Below are 19,968 nucleotides of genomic sequence, written 5' to 3'. Positions count from 1 at the left end.
GACCCTTTATGATATTCCTATAAACATAATTAGGATGCATACGGTCTCTACTTAGGACATTATTTCTTCTGTGGTCCTTCTTATGTAGCCTTGTGGTGAATCTACCATTAATCTCCTTTACTATTATAACATCCAGAAAAGAGAAGGGTGAATCTCAAAACATCAGTAGTGGTATCCAAGAATGTAAACAACTCCTCTAACTCTTCCTTAGTGCCCCTCCACACCAGTATGAGGTCATTTACAAACCTCTTATAAAAGAGGATGTTCCTAGCAAACTTTTCTTGGGATAGAACACAACAGCATTTGGGAGCTATTAGAAATAGGGAACCAGAAAGGAATGCTCCTAGCCAAACACATTACGTGTGAAGATAGAACACATCATTTTCTGTTTAAAGTGATAGAATGTATTTATCAGGACTCACGGTTGGGGGACATAAAAAATAAGTTAGAATTGAGTGAATTGAGATGGATAATAGAGCTGCAGGCTGAGAAGGAACCAGGGTTGAATGACAGGACGTCTATTAAACCTTATTTAAAAATGAGATGTTTATAGCATATTTTAATCACACACAGCTATATTATTATGGTTTTTATAAAAATTGTATTTTAAAACTAATAGAGTGATTCTGCATAAGATATGTAAGGACTTGTGAGTTATACTAATCAAAATAATGTATCCTGTTTTTTTAAGCTAATTGTAATTTAAATGATTAGTCATTTGTTAATTAACTGTTTGATTGTTAGGGTGTGTATATATAACTGAGTTTTGATGAAATGTATGGTCTGATGAAGCATCTTTGATGTGAAAGCACTAATCAAATTAAATATTTTTTTTATTGTTCCTGCTGTGTTTCTCCTTCTTTCTCATTTTTACTGAAGTTCTTTTGGTTGGAAAAAGAGGAGTTCATCGGCAGTGGCTGCCATTTGTGACTTTTATTATTCTTGTGGGCACCAACACAACATACAGCAGGACTTTAGCATCCAGGACAGGCACCCCAAAGGCTCACACATGGCAGACTAAACACACATAATCTAATCTAAAACTAAAAAAACTAATGTCTTTCGGCTTTTCCCAGTTGGGGTCACCACAGCGGAACTCCGGTCCGCTAATGATTGGCAATGGATTTTTTTTACGGTGCTGAGTTGCCAGCCCGACGCCCAACCTTCAAAGAAGTCTCACCCATTCACGCATGCACCCACCTGCATGTCTTTAAACATCACTCGACCACGGGGAGGACATGCAGACTCCACACAGAAGGCGCTCCAGCTGAGAATCGAACGGGAGAACCTCTTGCTGTGAGGTGACAACGCTAACCGCTTCACCACTGCGGCTGTCACATTCCCTCTAATCTATTAAACATTCTTGGAAGAGTATTTCCTGTCTGAGGCCTGATATGCCAAGGCAGCAAATCACAGCTGGGTAAAATGTCCCAATAATAGAAAATATGTGACATAAAAAAGAGGGCAGCCTTGCTTCAGTACTTGGCATGTTGGTATATAATTAGAAATCCAGCCATTCAGGCGGGTGTGGAAAAAGTAACCCCCACTGAGGGATCTATCTGTCTCTCCTGCTGAAAATCCTCATACATTACTGTAACAAAGATGATGACCATGTCAAAGGCATGTTGGACATGTTAGAAATCTAGTGATGTCCTCTATTTGCTATTAAGGCCTAGATGAGAAGAAACAAAGGAAAATCCATTCTGCATAATGACCAAAATTGTGCAACTTCTCCCTGATAACCACACCATTTGTTCAAGTCTCAAAATCCTTACAAAACTGTGTTACAGCATTGTACAACCAACTTTCCTAGCAGTTCATATGTTATATATAAACAAAAATACCAAGTTATCAAAGTTTTATGATGTCTTCATTTCTACCTTTTAATGAAAAAAGAGAAGGCTAGAACCCTCCCTAAGTCCCTAGTTCCACTTAAAAAAATTGTTATTAATAATTATGAATTATTAGGCCTACACTGATGACTACAAATGCTCATCTGCACACTTCATGCATCAACTCATCTGTCACATGATGACAAGTTTAGTATCTTTTTCACTACAGTATAGTCGTTTAGGATGTTAAGGATTGCTTCAGGTCTTACCTAACCACTAAGGCTAACTCACTATAGTCAGACAAAAAAACAAGAAGGTAAAGTATAGCTCTGCACCCCATATTCATTCCCCACATAATTTCTACAAATCCTACAAAGCTAGAATAGCTGTTCTCATTTGGAGTCTCACACTGAAAATGCCTATCCTATGCTCCCAAGTTAAAGAAGGTCACGCTGCCATTTTGCCAAAACATTCTGGCAGACCTGTCTTTAATGATATTCTCAATATCTTACTGTAACCTATGTATTTCATGAGTATCTCTGTCTCTGCTGCTGAGCTTAGTGAAAAGCTAACAACAAACAATTACTCTAAGTCCGTGGCTGAAACTATGCAGTAAAACTGTTGAACCAAATCTTGTATGTATACAAATCAACTCAGCATTCCCCAAGGGAGTGAAACAGGTCTCCTCCAGAAAAATCTTCAACATTCTAAATAACAAGCAATCTCATCTATTTCTCTTCAATATGGAGAAACAGTGGCTGCACTCCTGTATCTTCACAGACTGCCAAACTTCAGACTCTGTCAGAGAACAAACTCAGATACCATGTGAAAGATCCTTATTTCTGCCATTTGTATTTGTTATCTCATCTTTTCAGCCACTACTCAACATTCATAACCATTTGAGAATGTGAGAAGATAGAACAAGAGAAGCCAAGTCAGAGAGCTCTACGTTTAATTTCTAATAATCTGGCCTCCACAGGAGTTTTCTGCAACCCAGAATACCTCTAACCGGTCAGTGTCCTGAAAGGAAGAATAGTTTAACTGAAACTTGTGAAAATGAAGCATCCATATTTGAACATTATAATCTAATAAGCACATAAATCCTTCCTGTCATAGACTACACCCTGTCAGGTATCTTTACTATGAAAATCTGCTACTAGATAAAGCTAACTATAAAACTGGAGCATTAATACACACATTAGCTGTGCTACAGGCAATCCTTCCATGCTTCCATGCAGCAAATCATAACTGAAATCTCCCATAATAACAAGTATAAAAAAACAATGTAAATGAATTGAAGTTTCTCAACCGCAGCAACCTGTTCTAAGATAGAAATAGACCCCACATTATCCTGGATCAATCCTATACCTTACCCAGAGGGCTGTACCAGCTCATAAATCTCTATAAAGTAGGATTTCTCTACCCCTGGGAAACAATACACCTACCCAAAACAAGATTATTTCCTGGGTGGCCATACATAAAGTGAACATAGTAGTACAAAAACATTCTATACCTTGCAAAGAACAAAAACAATGATCCTGAATACGTAATACTTGCAATGACATTAGTCTGACTGCCACACAATCGCCTGCTCATATCTCCATGAGTTGTTACTGGCTCCCTATTGAAATGTTAGCACTGGAAATGCTGAGTGCTGACAAGACGGAAAAAAAAAGACCAAAACCACAGGAGAAGAGTGAGTCTTGAAATTTGCTGTTCTCTTTAAAACTTCTTTTTGCAGGGTGACAAGCCCCCGAACACTTGTATATCAACTCCAAGATCACCATACCTTGGAGAAAAGGGAATATTCTGATAAATGGAAACTCAGACCTTGTATATGTAAGGCTGTTCCTTTAGCCAGTCTTTTTATTTCAGGACTCACTCAACCGGTTTCTGACACTGCAAATGTTTACCATTGTTACTATTTATATTAATTTGAACCTACAGTCCTCCAAGTCACTGGGACCTGTCCATTATTCTACTTATCTTTTGGATCACTGTGGCATCAAATGTGGATGTCCACTCTTTTCCAGAAGTATCAGGATGAGACAATAATCTCTACAGCCTGCTGCATGCATGTCTTGAAAAACCTTTTATGTTTTGCTTTTGCTTCTGCCTGAAGGTGAACTTGGTCTACAATTGTGATTTTAGATAATATGTGGGGGAAAATCTCAGGTGGGGCCTCACCCTGTAGAGACAGTACTGATGATATGTTCATGGGTAACTGCCCAAATGGCCTATACAACTCCCCATGATCTGACCTCCTTCCATGGCTACAATTAATCAGACTACACTGGAAACTAATTTGTCCACTCTTAATGCATCTGTAACACCTTTGGGTCTGACCAGCATAAAATATGACCCCACTCTCCTCAAATGGCACAAAAAGGTTTGGCAAATGTTTCAGAGTGTTGGCAACTAAGGGATGCCACCACTGTGCTTTCCATGCCATGGCACAAAAATCAAGTATGATCTAGGACCTTATCCAGTCCCACCAACATATTGCTCTGTCCATTTCACCACAACAGTACTTCCTTAAGAGTTTCAGAATGTTCTTTGTGTTTCATTGTTGCAGCCATCACATTTGGGTTATCCCTGCCAGGGTAGCCCTCGGCCGGCCCAAGTACCAGAGGCTTAGCATTTCTGCATTGGTTGCTGTCTCCTCAGGACTGACATCAGGTCGTCAGTAGTATAAAGTAAGGCAGCCAAAGCCACTACATCAGTCTTTCTTGCCGAGGAGCCCGAAGCAGAAGCAGTTCGCATGAGTACCGGTCATCTGCTACCTGAGTTTTGTCTTCTGAACTGAAGCTGAAGTCTTCTAAAAGCTAAGTACCCCGTTGGGGATCCTTTTTTCTTGCTCTAACCTAGACCTGTCCAACCTGCGGCCCGCGGGCCGCATGCGGCCCTCAGAGCTCTTCCACGCGGCCCTCAACCTCTAACTGCAACATCGATGCACGCATGCCCCAAAACACTTTTTTTGTTTTGTGTTTTTCGCTCCCGTGACCTGTAATGCTAATGTCGGTGTGCGTATGCGCCAAAGCACCCTTCTAGTTTTGGTTTTGAGCCAAAAAAGGGTCAGTGTGTTTACGCCATTATTTTGCACCGAACAATGTGTGTGTGTGTGTGTGTGTGTGTGTGTGTGTGTGTGTGTGTGTGTGTGTGTGTGTGTGTGTTCTCGCTGAAGAGGGACTCATGTATGGATTTGCCGCTGTTGCCTTTGAAAGGGACAGCAATTACATGTGTTAATAGGTAAGTATGGAGTGAGTGAGTGCATGCATGAAAGCAGAATTGTGTGCGTGAAAGTAGAATAAGAGTGCGTGTGTATGTGTGCATGACTGAGAGAGACGCATGCACAAAGAGGGTAACAATGATTAGTCTACCTACTGAACACAAACAAGTTAGCTCACAAATATATCATACATTAAGAGTATACTTTCATTAAATTGCGGCTTTTCCTGACAGGGAGAGTGTTGTATTGAACATGAACTCATACCTCTTAACTGTATGGATTTTCAAAGAATGTCTGGATTTTTGCCTCATCTTCCAATTTGTGTCTTTTGCTTAGGAAATAAAAGTAGTCATCCAAGGTAATGCAGTTCCAGGGAGTAAGAATGAGACAGCAGCCTAGGGTTAATGGGTCAGTAGTGGACTGACTATGTGGGATTGTAGCATATAAAGTTTTGTATTTTTGTTTTCAGACAAACAAAAAAGCACCTAGTACTGTTTTTTCATTGGTGGGTTCTAAGCAGTGGTAGATTGGACAACAGTAAGCATAGCTTTGGCGGATCATCAATACTGAAAAATCAAGTGGGCACAATGTCATTTTTTAAATGTTGGGGATTTTAGTGTGTATGTGAGTGCTTATGTGTTGGGAGTGCTGCAACAGTAGATTATTAAAGACAGAGACTTACGGACTGTGGAGAATATGTTTCTTTGTTTCAAAACCTAATACTTGGGTACGCATACCAGAAGTAGATTTTTTAAGACATAGCTTCTTGCCATTTACAGTGGATGGATATTTACATTTAATGGACAATGTATTAGCGTGGGCCTGTGGGGTTCTGAAGGATGCCAAGTTTACCACTGCCAATGTCTTGTAAAGTGACCTGGAAATGGATATTGGGATGTTACTGAAAAAATATAGTAAGTGGGCTTAGAAATATAGTTTAATTAAACAAAGTATACTTTCAATTTACAGGCCATAATTTAATTTATTTCAGGTAGTCCAGATACTGGTAGATTGTATACCATTAGACTTAATTAGGGAGAGCTGTCATTCTGGGGAAACAAGTAGCCCTAGTTTCAGTGAAAGCTCTGTGGTTGCTTGCAGGTAGGAAGTTGCAGGATGTTGATGCAATGTGTTTTATTTATTATTTTAATGCATTTGTCATTTCAAAGCATGGTTTTCTTTGATGCAAAAGAAGGCAGGACTGAATGAGCCATATAATGCTTAACTGACAATGATGGGATAGAAAGATTATAAGTGATGTATAATGTTTGCAGCTACAGTTGTTTCAATGGTGTCTGTGATGCATAACTATTTTTGGGCCTGTGTCCCACTTTTATTTTTCGCTTTGTCCAGATTTCTTGCTCTAAGGTTGAGAGGTATGGTTCCATACTAAATCAGAAGTTGTATTTACCTTGGAAGACTTTTCGGCATAATTATGAAAAACAGAGCCTTTTTAATATCTCTGTTTATTTCCAATATAAACTGCCATGTAACCTTGCAAATAACCTTCTTATTAAGCTACTTTACTTCTTTTGGAATTGACAGGTATGATTCATCTGTTCGGACATAAGCATAGAGTGACTTTGATTTCTTGGAGCAGTCTGTGGTTTACATAATCACAATAACTTTTCTGTGTTTCTGGGTGTGTAATCAGTTTAACAGATTTAAAGATGTTTTTCAAAAATAAATAAATATATCATAAATAAATAAATAATCCTCTCTACACTTTGAGCTATTGACAAAGTCTGGGAGTTTGTTTTTTTCAAAAGCGAAGGTCAGCATTACAGCTCAGTAAACTGTCAATCTGTGAGTAACTTCTGCACAAATTAAAATGTCTGAATGTCAAATGGCTTTAGATTGGAGGGAAGTTTATTTTTATTTATTTTATTTTACATTTGTTTACCGGGAAAGTCCCGACTGGACACAGGTCCATTTTCAGCTGAGGCCCGGGGAGAAAAGCTCCAAAAATAACACAAAACAATATAATACAATACATGAGAGAGACAGCAAATTATGGATGTAGTACTCATACAATATGGCAGAGATTACATCTCGCAACAGTGAGAATCATTGAGGTACAGAATAAACTTAAAACATTTTTTTACAGTTATAATTACAGCAAGGCAAATATCAATGAGTAAAGTTTTTAGGAGAAAGCTGTTTGTACATAGCTGAAGCTCTGAAACAATCTTTTGGTATGGATTAACCTGGGGATTGACACAAGTTATATGTTTACACCAGTATGTAGCATTATAGTTTATGGTTTTCTTGTTTTACTTTTCGCCGAGCAGTTGTTTGCTGATTTATTGATGGTCCTTTTGGTGATGGGAAATTACATGGATGAATCCATCTCTATTATAATTTGTTTTCAGATATTTTGACTTCCAGACAATTTCATTCAGTGAGTGGGTGTCATGTGATTACTGAGGTTGCCTATTTTACAAGTAGGGGCTTTTTTGTGTGTGTGTGTGTGTGTGTGTGTGTGTAATAGAGAGAGAGATTTAATATGTATACTGAATATAATTTTGCAAATGGAATTCTTAGTTAAACATGCCCCTCTTCTTGGGCAACTAGACTTGAGTAACCAATATTAGATCTTAGCCATCCAGCTGGGAAAGGTTAGTATGTGGATTTTCCATCTAGTTTGATGAAGGTTATGCTACTTACCCAAGGACTACATTCATGGCTATCCATCCAGCCATCATGTTGCTGAACTACATTGTTTGATAATGAGAGGAGCTTTTTACAGAAGTTGAAGGTTTTTGTGACAAGAACCTGTCCATAAAAAGTGGCTTGTTTATGTTGCAGTGAAGGCTGTGGTCTTTGTAGTGAGCGTTTTAAGTATAACCAGTATTTCTGAGGTAGAGGAAGTCTCTTAAGGCAGGATCTTTCTTAGCCTGGAAAGCAAGCCAATGATTACATTTATAGGGACCAGTGAGAGACAGAGGAAAGCAAGAAGCTTTTTAGTCTGTTTGGATAACTAAGTGAACTTAGTCCTTTGACCTTTTTTTGTCAGAAATGGTTGTAGTCTTTTGGCAGGGTGTTTTGCTGAGGCACATGCCAAAAGGGGCATTGCACTCAATAATGGTTCTTGTAAAAGAAGAATACAGGGATGTTATGACCTCCTTGTCCCCGGATGACGTACCCTTACTAATGAAGTGGGCCATGTAAAAAGCTTTCCTTACAATGGAGACAATGTGGTGGTCAAAAGCCAGGTTTCTATCAACCTGGGTGCCCAAGTACCATACGACTTACTGAGTGCTTACAACATTGTTATTAATGTGATAATTTGTGGGGACATCACTCTCCTCAAAGGGGATGATGATGCATTTTTTGACATTTAGCTTGAGGCCATATTTCTGCACCAGTTATTTGTTTAGGTGGGACCCTCTTGTAGCTTATTCAGAATTGTTTTATTAAGTCAGTAATGTGAATTATTTACTTTATTGCAAATTTGTTGGGTTATTTTTGTGGATTATCGTATTGTAGTACTGCTGATGTTGACATTTTACGTAGTTGGACTGCTGGAATGGTTTTCCCAGTGAGAAATGCTAGAGCTGTAGTGAATATCTGTTTATTTGTAAATATATATATATATATATATATATATGTATGTATATTAACTAAGATGTTAGAGTTAACTGTTAGATTAGAGAATTAGAATGAGGATTAGAATTTTAAGGCAAATATTAAGCATTTATTACATTTTGTTCATTGTTCAAATGCACATACAGAACAGCCAGGAGGTCGACTGTGGTCTTACAGAGCAACGAAAGAGTTAACTATATGATATATTTTATATGCGGCCCCAAGACCATTTCTGTTCACTCAATGTGGCCCCAACATGCCAAAAGGTTGGACACCCCTGCAACCGATGTCAGAAAAAGTTAATTGTCTGACCTGTGGAAAGAAAATACCACACCAAGACTTTCATTCTTACTGTGTCACTTGCTTAGGCCCAAACCACGACGTCCCTCGCTGTTGCTTTTGTGCTTTAACACCAGAACTATACGTCACCGGACCCTTATTGTAGCTAGATATTTTCGCTTACAGTCCTTGAATTCTGATATGGCTTCAGTAAGCCATCCAACAGCAGATCTTCATAAAAAAACAGGGATAAAGACAGAGGCAGACCGCACAGGTCCAACCCTACCGAAGATGCTTCCATTAAGCTTGGCATCAGTTCTCCGATCATCAGTGAGGTGCTTTTGCAGCTCCTCATGCCCGCTTCTGCGGATTCGCAGGCTGCTACCGAGTCTGGTATGCCACAAAACTCTTCTTTGACTAAGGATCCTGCAGTTGTCTCACCCTTGGATGGGTCCAGAGCCACTGAGCAGGCACCGGCAAGGAAATATTTTGCACTACCGATTCTCGTCTCAAACCGACTACTTCTTTTGCATCTACCATTCTTTCAAAAACTACCAAGAGTCTAAGGCCCAGGGTACGAACCACACCCAAGAAACCAACCCAATCTCAAGCACCTGCTTCCTTGCTTCAGTCTCAAATGCTTAAAATGGTGGAAGACCTTATCATGCTGATCAGGGGAAGCCAAGCTACCCCTTCCAAAAGGAAAAGAGATCTGTCCCCAGTAGTTTTGTCTGAACAGTAGTCTGATGACTCTGATGCATCTGAATATGAAGATATGCAACCCCTCTCTGCTTATGAGGATTCTGATGCAGAGGAATCCATTCCTTCAGCCTCTCCACTCGAGGATTATTCTTTTGGGGAAACCCTTCATACCTTAAGGGAGCATTTTCAATGGGAATGTCAGGTCTACCCTCAATCTAAAAAGAGACTCAGAGAATTCTTGGATCTTGCACAGCACAGACTCCTGGCCATTCCCCCAGTCCTGGATGTTGTGTATGATGTTTTTCTGGAATCCAGTCTGACTCCTGACACCCACCCTCCTGCACCCAGAAAACCTGACAGGTATTAGAGTCCCTGACTCACAAATTTATTTTCAAAAACCCTACTGCTGACCTTGAGGTAATTTCTCAAGGGCCCAAAGGAATTAAAGCAACCTCTGAAAAGAATCCCACGCCCTTTGATAGGGATTCCAAAGCACTAGACAGCTGGGGTAAAAAAATATACACCTCTGCTACTCTTGCTATCACAGCACTAAATTGCCAGTTCCATATGCTAAAATTTCAGCAACATACCATGGAACTCCTCAAACAAAATGTGTCTTCTTTCCTGCTTGTGCAGAACCTAAAGAGTTACAAGAGTTGATGCATTCTGCAAGTCAAGTGACTAAGCATACCTTACACTGTGGTTTTGATGCCCTAGAAGCTTCTTGCAGGGCAGCAGTCACTGGTTCTGTCCTTAGACATGCATGACTTAAGGAACAGCCCTTGCCAGACCATGTCAAATCTAAATTATTGGATGCATCCTTGCACAAAGACAACTTATTTGGCACTAAGGCAGAGGTGGTCTTAAAAAAGATGGAAGAAAAAGCTAAATCTATGCAGACAGTTAAGGATTTCCTACAGGTCCAGCCACCAAGGTTCAGCAGGCATTGCCCCTCTAAGCATTGGTCCTTTCCTGCTCCCACCAGGTCAGTTCAGCCCAAACTCCGGGGAAGCAGACCCCCCCCCCCAGACAACAGCCACAGGGAATACAGAGATTAAAACGGTGGAATTTCTCCACCTCAAAACCAGGGAATTCTAAGCCAGCCCCTCATGGTAAGAACTCACAATGACTCTACTCCCCCACCCCCTTCCTCTGCCCACCTACACTTACCTCTGGGGGGAAAACTCTCCTTTCACGCAAGCACCTGGGCCACCGTTACCAACGACCGCTGGGTCCTCAACATAGTGTCCCAGGGATACAAATTTTCTTTCCACACTCTTCCAACCCCAAAAGGGTTCCCAGATCTACCTCCAAACCAGTGGGCAGAGGCAAAAAAGCAAGTTCTTTCCCTGCTCTCTATGAGGGCAATAGAGCATGTTCTCGCAGAACAGACAGGCCAAGGTTTCTACTCCAGACTATTTCTGGTACCCAGAAAAGAGGGCAACTGGTGCCTCATCCTCGATCTATCCATTCTAAACACCTTCCTAGTGATACCAAAATTCAAAATGCTCACCCTCCAGCAACTGCTACCCATGCTCTCCAAGGATGCTTGGCTAGCCACCCTAGACCTAAAAGAGGCCTACCTCCACATCCCTATCAGGGAATCATGCAGGAAATATCTACGTTTCAGGGCAGGATCCCTGTATTTTCAGTTATCTGTGCTTCCCTTTGGCTTATCTACTGCTCCCAGAGTTTTCACAAAATGACTGTCTCCCACTATTGCCTTTTGCATACAAAGGAATATCCAAATTTACCCATACTTAGATGACTGCCTAATTCAGGCAGTCAGTCAGGAAAAGCTGCTCAAGCACCTGGCCTTTGTAAAGTCCCTACTGACCTCCCTAGGGTACACCATCAATGAAAAGAAATCCAAACTAGTACCCACCAAAAGGATTATATTCCTGGGAGCAAGCGTGGACACAGCATCCCAGATGGCATTCCTTACACCAGAAAAGCAAACTTACCTAACAGCCTGCTTCTCTCAACTAAACACCAGACCCCAGTTATCTGCAAGAAAAATCCTGCAAGCTCTGGGGTACATGGCATCTTGCATTCTACTCATTCCATATGCCAGACTGCGTATGAGGAAACTTCAGTGGTACCTAAAAAGCCTTTGGTGTCAACACTTAAGACCCGGAAACTCTTATACCAATGATACCTTGCCTAAGGAAAGATTTTCTTTGGTGGGCAGCAGCATGCTCCCACAACAAGGGACTACCTTCCTTACAACCCCCTGCCACCCAGACCCTTACCACAGATGCATCAGACTATGCCTGGTGTGCTCAACTGGACGGCAGGTGCATACAGGGCCAATGGAGTCCATAGCAAATCCATCTGCACATCAACCAGAAAGAGATGTTGGCTGTCCAGCACGCATTGACAGCTTTCAGGCCCACACTCTCCCCAGGTGATCTCCTGATCAAAACAGACAACACCACTGTAATGTGGTATATCAACAAGCAGGGAGGGACTCACTCCTACCCTCTATGTAGGCTGGCCATGACCCTTTGGCACACAGCTTCTGCCATGCAACTACACCTGTTAGCACAATTCCTGCCAGGTTCTCTAAACTCTCTGACAGATCAAAACAGAAATCTTCTGGACCCACACAAGTAGCAGCTAGACAAAAGAACCTTCACCCTAATAACTCAGAAATGGGGCACCCCAAAGGTCGACCTCTTTGCCTCCCACACCAACCATCAGCTCAGCAAGTTCTGCATCAGCAAGCATCACTGCATGGCTTGTAAAGTGGATGCCCTGTCCTTCCCCTGGGTCAGTCTGTCGGTCTATGCCTTTCCTCCACTACCTCTCATTACCAGGATACTGCTCAAAATAAGGGAAGAAAAACCAAGGGCAATTCTTATTGCTCCAGACTGGCCTCACCAGCACTGGTACCCACTGCTGCACAGCCTGCCCCCACTGCCACCATGGCATCTCACTCAGAACTTAACCCTCCTGACTCAGAGGGAAGGAGAATTCATGCATCCCCAATTACAGACCCTCAATTTGGCAGCTTGGCTTATTCCCTAACCACTGATCAATCTGCCAACCTCAGTAAACAGGTTCTAGATGTTATACGTGAGGCCAGACGCCCTAACAGTAGAAAGTCTTGTGCTGACAAATGGAAAAGGTTCTGCACCTGGATTCAGGCCAAGTGAGCCAATATGGCACAGCCCTCCCTACCTCTCATCCTGGATTACCTAGCTGCCCTGCTACACAGTGGTCTCTCCTTTACCTCTATTAAAATGCATGCCTCTGCTATCTCTGCTCATTTCCACACTGAGCAGCCCCTTTTCTCACACCCTCTGGTCAAACAATTCCTAAGAGGGGCTAGCAACTTGAGGCCACCCAGAAGAGCACACACCCCAGCTTGGGACCTTAACTTTGTATTGGAAAAGCTCACCCTCACACCCTTTGAACAAGCATTTTCAGCAGAGCTAAAATTTCTTTCCTGGAAGACAGCTTTTCATCTGGCCATCACTTCAGCCAGAAGAGTCTCTGAGCTACAAGCACTCATGGCTGTGGAGCCCTTCATCTTCCATGCTGATAGTTTCCCTCAGGACTAACCCATCCTTCATGCCCAAAGTGGTGTCCAGTGTGGCTCTCAACCAATCCATTCATTTGCCCACCTTTTTTCTTAACCCACAAAACAAGGGGGAAAGGATCATACATTCTCTAGATATGCACAGACAGCTCAGATTCTATCTAGACAGGACTAAACCATTCAGAAAGTCTGATCAATTACTGGTTAGCTTTGCTGCAGGGGCAGAAGGCAAAGCCATTTCCAAACAAACAATTTCCAAATGGATAACACATGGCATCCATTTCTGTTACAAGCAACATGGAAAACCTCCCCCTAAGGGGGTCAGGACTTACTCCACCAGAGCAGCCTCCACCTCTGCAGCTTTCCTCAGAGGAGTCCCCACCAGGGACATCCTGGAGGCTGCCACCTGGACATCTGTTCACACTTTTACCAAGCATTACCACCTGCCTATCTTCTCTAAATCCAGGGCTGGCTTTGCCACTGCAGTCTTGCAGGATATCCTAGCCACTCCCTCGTCTCCTTGACTGCCTCCAACCTTTTTTCTCAGCTTTGGGAATCAACTCAAATGTGATGACTGCAACAGTGAAACATGCAGAACATAGTACAGTTGTGTACACTTACCATAAATGTAGATGTTCGAGTGTATTCACTGTTGCAGTCCTGGTTTCCCTCCCTCCATCCCCCTTTATTCTTTCCTTACAAGGGACATATTTACTTTCTACTGGTGGGGTTCTTCCACCATAATCTGGCTCCCACTGTGGGGCTCCTGACAGGGCAAGAAAACCTGATGTAATGGCGTCAGCTGCCTTACATTATACTACTGACAACCTGATATCAGTCCTGTTGCGACAGCAACTGACGCAGAAATACTAAGTCTCTGGTATTCGGGCTGGCCGAGGGCTACCCTGGCAGGGATAATCCAAATGTGATGACTACAACAGTGAATACACTTAAACATCTACATTTATGGTAATTGTACACAACTGTACTTTCTCTAACTGCATGGTGAGGAATGCGCTTTAAGTTTTTTTTAAGCAGAATGGTTATAAAATCGTTACTCAGCTGGAAATCAAGAACCCTGAAAATTTAGCATGAGAGATATCCAAAATGGCTTCAAAGAATTAATGTTATATACAGCTTTTCTAATGAAATAAATCATCAAATGCATTTTTATTATAGAATGCCCTGTATTACCCATTTGCACAGACCCCCGTATAAAGCAGCTTTATACAGTTATGGCTGGATATTGCTTTCATTTTTCTTGAGGTCTCTTTTGCTGTAGCATCCTTCACCAGGTGTTTTTCAGGGATCTAGAAACATTGGGTCCACCATGTATGATGTACTGTGCATTTTCCTTGATTTTGTGTGTCATACCAAATTTACAACTATGGGAAGTCAAGCCCCAGACCCTACAGCAATGCTTACATCTTCTAACACAGCCAGGGCTTCCACTTACTCTGAGTCCATTATCACAGAGCAGGTTATATTTCATTCAGGAATCACCAGATCTTCTGCGATTGCACAAGGTAACATGCAGTATGACATTATTTGCAGTTACAACACTTACCTCAATGACCATGTTCGACCTCTCTCTTCCTCATGAAAATGGAAGGAAGAGTAGGGGAATTTTTCATGTGCCCTGCCAAATTTCTGTAGAAATTCCACCACGTCTCCAATGAAAATAAGTCGCAAGCCTCGTGGGACTAAATTAATTAATGAATGAAAATAAAAAGGAAGGCACCTGAAGCAAATGTAACACTTTTTTTTTATTTTTACATTAAGCGCTTTTGTCCGCCAAATAATTAGACTTCATCAGAATAACATCCAAACCAAAAAGCCAGCTTATATAACATTAAAAACCACATGACTGAACCTTAATTGAACCAAATTCATTCTTAAAAGTCCCTCGTCTTTAAAATATTCAGAAAACCTTTAACCATTACAACTCTATATAAACCCTAAAAACACTTTATATATATATATATATATATATATATATATATAAAGAGACAACACAGTTTAACAGTTCTTATACATTTGTTAAAAAGCCAATGAAATAGCAAACATAGATTTTAATTTTGAATTACTTGATATAGAAATGGTTTCATTAAGACCGGGTTTGTTCCCAGCATTGCATCTTAACTGCCATTTTAATTCCTGATACTCTAAATAAAGGTCAGTTGGTTCACCCCTTGGTCCCTCATGGACACTGTCAATGGCTATAAACTTAAAGGAGTGAGCAGGGAAGTTCTTACTATACCTATATAGGGCATTGTGTTCATCCTTAACTATGTCGTACCCATGTTGGTAAATTCTGTTCCCAAACTGTCTTAACACTTTTACCAATGTAAAATCCTTTACATTGCTGGCACTTTGCAACATAGACCATCCTCTTACTATCACAGTAATACTTCTGTTTCAATTTTATATTGCCAATTCCACCAATAGCTACTCCTGGTCCTTCTAAAATGTTTTTGCATTGATAACAGTGACCACATTTAATCATTATTTTCTTCTATTACTTCGTGTACTGTTCTTTCCATCATCATCTTTCTTCTGGTATATTATGATTGTTTTTTCTCCTACTTTGTCAATAAATTCTTGTTCAACACAAAATATGGTCCAGTTCTTAAATATATCTCGTATGCCACTAAAATTTAAGCAAAATGGAAGAATAAAAGCTTTATTAAAATTAATGTATTTTTGGTGGACAACTGGTTTCACTGCTAAATGATTTTGTTGTGTCCCAGGTAATGGTACATAGGTTCCTTCAGTTCTCTTTCTCTCCACGTCTAGAAAAATACCAGAGTGAAAGTCACTGGGATACCCCCTCTTGGATAACATATCCCACAACTTTCTACATTCATCCTCAAAACATATAGTCACTAACCATATGGGCCAAGTCTTACAGAATGGCCCTTAACTACTGCCTTCTTTTGGTGAAGAGGATGCCAACTATCAAAATGTAGAAGAGAGTTGGAATAAGTTGGTTTCCTGTAAATCAGTGACTCAAACCTACGGGCCTCTCTGTTCTTGATAGATACATCAAGAAAATTGACACAATCTGTATCTGCTTCCATAGTAAATCTCAAAACTTTGGTAGATCTGTTGATAAAATGAAAAAACTGACCCAGTCGGTCCTTAGTGTCCCTCCAAAAAATAATGATGCCATCAAGAAAGTGTTTATATAGGGACCATGAATTCTTAAATTGAGAATTAAGAATCAAGTTAGTTTCTTAGAAAACCATCACAATGTTTGCAAAAACCGGGGTGCATGCCACACTCATTGCCACACCGTTCTTCTGCTTAAAAAGCCACCCTTCAAAACTAAGAAAATAGTTTTCTAATACTAATTCTGTTAAACTACTAAGTGTGAGACATTTGTTGTGTCCAAAATTAGTGTGTATGAACAGAAATTGAAAGAATCAATCAATCCCAATGTCATGGTGAATTACAGAGAAAAGATCTCAGACATCGATCATTACAAAAATGGTATCATCATGATACAAACTATTTGTAATATTAGTCAAAAAATCACAAGAATCTTTTAACAAATATAGTTATCAAATACCCCCTTAGTCTGTTGATCAATGAGTTTAGCTATAAAAAAAAGTTTTTTGAGGCTTTTGCATCAACAGTAGGCCTCAATGGGGGATCAGAAAGATTCTTGTAGATTTTTGGTATCCCGAAAATGGTAGGTATTCTTGGATATAGGACTTTCATAATCACCCACAGTAATTTGCTCATTTAAAAATAAGTCCTCCAAGGTGAAGTCAATTTTATGTAATGCAACATTCATTTTGCTTCTGGAAACATCTTCGTAAGCCCCTCTGTATATAATATTGCAAGCATCCTACTAATATACTACTGAAACACAAAAACCAAGTCAGCAGCATCAAGACCAACCACAGGAAGTATCAGGAATCCGAAAATATAAAATAAAACAATTTATTGAAGCGCTTTTCATTGCTTGTAATGTAGCAACTTCAGAAAAGATACACAGTTTCAAACAGTAGTTTATAAGTAACTGAGACATGTCATGTGATGACCACACCTCCAGTAAGTCAAATTCTTAAAGAAACATTTGCTAAAAAACACGTGTTCATAAAACCTAAATACAAAAGCTGCAAGTTTGTCAGATTGAAAGTGTCATCAAAACTGTTATAAATAGTTATACAGAAGGCATTAAACTGTTAGACTCAAACAATAACAAAGTTAGACTATTCTTCAAAATTATGGAATAATCAACCAGATATATCTCCCTAGAATATTGTAGAGCTAAAATGAATAGAATTATATTCAAGCAAAATACCAATTAATGTCTCAAACTTCTTAGTTTCAGAAGACAGGCAATGTTACAAGTATCATTTAAACCTGGTACAACAAATGCATTCAAACGGATTTGCCATTCCAGCTCATGTTCCTCTAAAAGTAAATTCAGTGGGCCACCTCTCAAATTAGCTTAAACTTGATCTATGTATGTATATATGTATATATGTATATGTATATATGTACATGTACACCTAAAATTATATATCATACTACTCAAAACAGGATTATAAATCTGTTTTGATGCTACAGTAGTATCTATGGCTATCAGCCCAGTATAATTAGTCAATATTGATGACTACTCCCTCATCCTAAGAGAACTGTTGATGGGTAGCAGAAGGTTAATTGTTAAAACACTGCCTTTGTGACTTGTAAGTTTAAGCAGTTGATAGAACCACAGCATTCTTTGCAGGATGGCTATCAGGAGGGATTTCCTGTTACCCTCAGGTGGGGTAACCCTAAAGGTGACTAAATAATAAGGGTGTGGTGCAATGGTCATGTCGCCAAATAAATGGAAGTGTAGCATAGCTAGCGCTTATGAAAAAAAAATTAATTTCTCTGAATGCATCTTTTTTTATCAAAACTACATTTGGACAAATTGGTTTTGATCAGTATGGAGCATATATTTAACATTCTCAAAGAAAGACTGCATGAAAAACCGAGCCGAGCTAGAGTTTTTACTGTGTGAGTCCTTAAACATCCTGCAATAGAGGCCCATGGGTTATAGTGAAAACTCTAGCTTGGCTGGGTTTTTCTTGCAGTTTTACTGAATGGTTTGTCTGTCTGACCTTTTTACCCTTTGGTTTGGATGTGTTTTCGAAGTATAGCCAAACTATCCACTTATACTGTGCTGACGATGTCAATAAAAAGGCTGAAACTTGCATGTCCACAACTAGTGGGGTTTGGCTTTACTGGCCTGAATGTAACCATAAAAAGTCAAAATGTCATTGACATTCAGAAGCCACATAGCTGAAACACTTGAGGTCCTTAAGGGGTCATTTGAATATATCCCAATGTGGCTCCATTACAGGAGGTTTAAGTTATCACGCAGTGAAAAACTTTAGCTTGGATGAGTTTTTCTTGCAGTTTTATTCTCAAATAAAGGGCAAAGTTCACTAGTTTGGCAAAAAGATGGTCAGTATTTTTCAAACCTTATTTCAAAACTATATCTAGAGAAAATCATGCTTCTGTAACCAGACTTATTATCCCAGGGTAATGAACTTCTGGTGGCACAAAAACATAATTTAAAGACACCTGTTTCACTGTTGGTTCAGCAATGTTATCATAAAGGCATGGAGTCTGGTACCTTCAGTGTTGTCAGTGCACAGAGGGGGAGAGAGCTGTGAGATAATTTTGTGTTCAAAGATATTAAGGGTTATCTGCTTTTAGACAGTTTTGTTCTACATAGGGGAAGCACCTGTGTTGGGAACATGGACACCAACACTGCATTTTTGCTACCTTTTTTCAGTAAGCAAAATTAAAGTAGCACAGGTGTTACATAAGTAATTAGTATGATATAGCTCTTTCTCCCTCTCTCTCCAGCATTTTTTACTCCTGTAGCAGGCATTAAATCCTATAACTGATATGGACAGGGCACCCCTTCAGAACTGAATATTAAAGTCTTCTTTAGTGTTAAATCTGCATATTTAAAATAAAGTTTTACTTCCTCTTTAAACATGAGACAAAGCACTACTGCTGCTTATGACGATTTGTTTTGCAATTTACTTAAAATGCTGCTTAAAATACTTATTTCTGCAGTTCTTCTGCTTTTGTTGAACTTCTTTTTCTGCTTTGTTGTTTTTTTACAGCTGTGGATTATGTCAGCATTTGGGTCTCATCCACAGTTTGAAAACTCTCTGGAAAAAACATTTTATGGCTATTCCACTTGGTTTTCCATCTTGAATTTTGGCATGCCTTTGGGGGTATTCTACAGGATGCATTCCCTCGGAGGACTGGTAGAAGTCTACATTAAGGCTTAAGAGACTGAATTCCAGGCAAGCCCCAAATGTACAATCCTTCACACGGGTCTGCAAAGAAAATGAGTAGTGTGCCTGTGCAATGAAACTATTATCTGTTTTGTTGGAATATGTAATAATCTCTTCTTCCCAAAATTCAAACATGACATCTGATGTGGAATAAGTCCAGTAAGCAATGAAGGCAAGCCTTCCTCCTGTGTTCTGTATAAAAGTAAAGAAGCAGTAGAGCTTTTCAAAGTATGGTGGTAAAAATTAGAAGACAAATGGACTACGTCGTGTCAAGTATCCAGTAGTAATTGTTCCGATTTGTATGTCTTCCTGAGCTCCTACAAACAGCATGCCCTTGGACATGAAAAACTAGACTGGAGGACATGAATTTTCCCAAGACACTTTCAAGTAATTTTGTCTTAGCTAAGATGATTACCAGCACTGTCTGCGCAATACTACTTCTAACTTGGGTTGCCACCTTTGGAAGAAGCAAAAAATAGG

The 19,968-nt window shown here is 40.0% G+C and overlaps 1 protein-coding gene across 1 annotated transcript in view; it reads left to right on the top strand.

Annotated features, from left to right (window-relative positions):
* The window catches only part of LOC122816310 (proton channel OTOP3-like), a 256,108-nt gene extending 236,626 nt beyond the window's left edge, over positions 1–19,482 (top strand). Inside the window, exon 8 of the mRNA XM_044089042.1 lies at positions 19,312–19,482. Coding sequence (XP_043944977.1) covers positions 19,312–19,482 — 171 coding nt within the window. The remainder of the gene's footprint in view (positions 1–19,311) is intronic.
* The last annotated feature ends 486 nt before the right edge of the window (positions 19,483–19,968 follow it).

This window comes from Protopterus annectens, chromosome 12.part0 (genome assembly GCF_019279795.1).
Source record: "Protopterus annectens isolate FY-2018-M chromosome 12.part0, PAN1.0, whole genome shotgun sequence".
Classification (NCBI taxonomy): domain Eukaryota; kingdom Metazoa; phylum Chordata; order Ceratodontiformes; family Protopteridae; genus Protopterus; species Protopterus annectens.
This window is presented reverse-complemented; position numbering and strand designations above follow the sequence as displayed.